Source organism: Ailuropoda melanoleuca, chromosome 11, assembly GCF_002007445.2.
Source record: "Ailuropoda melanoleuca isolate Jingjing chromosome 11, ASM200744v2, whole genome shotgun sequence".
Classification (NCBI taxonomy): domain Eukaryota; kingdom Metazoa; phylum Chordata; class Mammalia; order Carnivora; family Ursidae; genus Ailuropoda; species Ailuropoda melanoleuca.
The window spans coordinates 76,731,573-76,734,642 of NC_048228.1; the positions used below are offsets into that span (position 1 = coordinate 76,731,573).

At 53.8% G+C, this 3,070-nt stretch overlaps 1 protein-coding gene across 1 annotated transcript in view; it reads left to right on the plus strand.

Moving 5' to 3' along the window:
• The first annotated feature begins 505 nt into the window (after positions 1 to 505).
• The window catches only part of PHOX2B (paired like homeobox 2B), a 2,837-nt gene continuing 272 nt past the window's right edge, over positions 506 to 3,070 (plus strand). The window contains 3 exon segments of the mRNA XM_034672287.1: positions 506 to 751; positions 1,595 to 1,782; positions 2,778 to 3,070. The exon segment at positions 2,778 to 3,070 is cut by the window's right edge and continues 1 nt beyond it. Of these exon segments, the coding sequence (XP_034528178.1) occupies positions 511 to 751; positions 1,595 to 1,782; positions 2,778 to 3,070 (722 nt within the window). The 5' untranslated portion in view covers positions 506 to 510.

Consider the following 3,070-nt stretch of genomic DNA (forward strand, 5'->3'; position numbering starts at 1 on the left):
GATCAGTTAAAAAGGCTTAAAAGCTCGGGGAAATTGGATCAGGGAGAATCGTCACCCAACTTTCATTATTTCCAAGTAGTGTGATTGAATTAAAGGGCAGGGAGCTGGTTAGAAGGGAGGATCAGGGGCTCAGTGCGTAATGGTGTGGTATTAAATTCTAATTAGAGATGCAGGAATCAATGATAGGGAGGTTGGACAGCTCAGTTCCCCAGTGCCAGCCCAATAGACGGATGAGTTATTGTCATGTAAAAAGCGCCAGCAATAAGACCAACCGCTTTGCTATTGTCCAAGTGGAAAGAGCCAAGTTTATTATGAGGACTATATGCTCTAGAGACCTCAGACAAGGCATCTCATAGGAGGCTTTTTCATAAAACTAGGCTCTGCTGGTAGTAAGGAGGCCAGTTTGGAGGCAGGCGTTGAGCTGTGCACATCTCCCCACTCCAGCCACCTTCTCCATACCCATCTTTTATTTCATTTTTCCACTTGGCTGAGCCATCCAGAGCCTTTTCAATGTATAAAATGGAATATTCTTACCTCAATTCCTCTGCCTACGAGTCCTGTATGGCTGGGATGGACACCTCGAGCCTGGCTTCAGCCTATGCTGACTTCAGTTCCTGCAGCCAGGCCAGTGGCTTCCAGTATAACCCGATAAGGACCACTTTTGGGGCCACGTCTGGCTGCCCGTCCCTCACGCCGGGATCCTGCAGCCTCGGCACCCTCAGGGACCACCAGAGCAGTCCGTACGCCGCAGGTAAGGACCGCCAGCTTTCTCAGCGGAGGAAGCCGCCTTTCCGCTCGTATATAGGAAGCCTTGATTGCATTTGAAAATGGAAATGTGTTTAGTATTTACCAAACGAAATTTGCTTACACAAATGAAAGAATTTATCACGTTAGAAGCGATTGCAGGGAGGGGTAATTCACTTACAGGGTTACACTATCCTAGTCACACCCGAACCGCCAACAAAATTATCTTAAGCTGCCAAAATGATAGGCATAATTTATTTACTTTGCGATGAGACGTAAAGCTTAGAAAATAATTAAATAACAAAGAGTAAAGCTCATTACTGGCAGTGTCTCTCTCTTTTTTTAAGAACCGACAGCAGCTCACACCTCTTTGGCTGGTCATTTTTATGATTATTTCTTTAATTTATTATTTTTTTTTGCAGCACTTTCCCCCAACTTTTGGGCAGGGTCAACTTCTAAGAATTGAAAAATTCCAACGGTGGGAGTGTTGGTAACTTCTTCCCTGTTTCCCTGATATTCCGACTGATGTTTTTGGACTTTTTTCCTCTCTCGTTTTTCCTCCTCAAAGCATTATCCCGTGTCCCGGCCCTCAGCCGTCCCCAGTGCGCTTTTTCAACCCACCCAAAGGCGCTCGTGCCAAGAGGGACCCCGCCAAAGCCCGAAGTTCGTCAGTTTCGGTATATAACTAATTCGCTCGGTTTTTCTCGGCAGCTCCTCTCAGCCAGTCTCCCGTGACAGCGTCCGTGGCCGCTCCAGTGCTACCTGACCTTGGAGTCCCCACATTCCGGCTCCGCGGCGCGCGCGCTCCAGGCAGTTCTGCTCACACTCTGTCCCCTCTGTCGTCCCCCAGTTCCTTACAAACTCTTCACCGACCACGGCGGCCTCAACGAGAAGCGCAAGCAGCGGCGCATCCGCACCACTTTCACTAGTGCGCAGCTCAAAGAGCTGGAGAGGGTCTTCGCAGAAACGCACTACCCTGACATCTACACCCGGGAGGAGCTGGCCCTGAAGATAGACCTCACCGAAGCGCGAGTCCAGGTACGCGCGCCCACAAACCGACCCTGCTTCGCCGCACCGGGCCCGGCAGGGTACGGTAGCGGGGACCGGGCGGTGCACCTGAAGGTTCGGAATACCCGGGCCTCTCAAAGACAAGGGCCCGGGACTCAGGGCTGAACAGAGAGGCCAAGTTCGGAGGGGCTGTGCGCGCGAGGAAGGGTTAGGGTGTGCTCTCTTGTTTATATGTGCACAGCTGCAAAGCCTTTTCCACCCCATGGAGCCCTGAAGAGACTTTCGGGGTCTTGGGACGTGAATGAGCTAGGCTTTTGCAGGACAGGAAGTGCCTTGTGGGAGGAGTGCAGACTTTGCCCCCGTAATAGACGTGGGGTTTTGTTTTTGTTTTTCTGCCTCCTAACTCAAGTTCTTTTAACTTGGAACCGTGGAGTATAGCTGCATTTTCCCGGTAACTATGACTTGGATCACATTTGCAAAGGGGCTGTGACTCCAGGAAGGTCATGAACCGCGGTTAACTCTAACCTTTTAGGGAAACAGGTGCACTCATGAGCTGGCCAAGGCGCCTCTCCAGGTGAGCCCCATTGTACGCTGTTATGAGGCCCAAAGGCCAGGATGGGCGGCGACCATCAAACCAAGAGACCCCCTTCTCCTACCAATTAGAGTTTAACCTTAGACCTGCGGCCTAGGGTCTATAGCGAGTGTGGGGTGGTTCAAGAGATAGACTGAGCAAAGACCCACCAAAATAAAGGCTTCCGTTTTAGGGCTTTTCTGGGACCTGGGGCCTTTTAACTTCTCCTGCAAGCAACCATTTCCCTGGCAGGTGACCTTAAGAAAGTTTCTCCGAAGACGCAAAGGCAACGAGGGAGGGGGCAGACGTGGTGGCTGGGTGCGCGCGGGAACCCGCGGCACTTGGAGTTTAAAACAAGCTGAAACGGACCGTGGGCTGTCCTAATCCGCCTTTTGCTTTCCCCTTTCCTTCTTTCTTTCCCTGCTTCACCGCCTCTCCTCTCCTCTCGCGCCAGGTGTGGTTCCAGAACCGCCGCGCCAAGTTCCGCAAGCAGGAGCGCGCAGCAGCGGCCGCCGCGGCCGCGGCCAAGAACGGCTCTTCGGGAAAGAAGTCCGACTCGTCCCGGGACGACGAGAGCAAAGAGGCCAAGAGTACCGACCCGGACAGCACTGGGGGGCCCGGCCCCAACCCCAACCCCACTCCCAGCTGCGGGGCGAACGGCGGCGGCGGCGGCGGGCCCAGCCCGGCAGGAGCCCCGGGGGCGGCGGGGCCCGGGGGCCCGGGAGGCGAACCCGGCAAGGGCGGCGC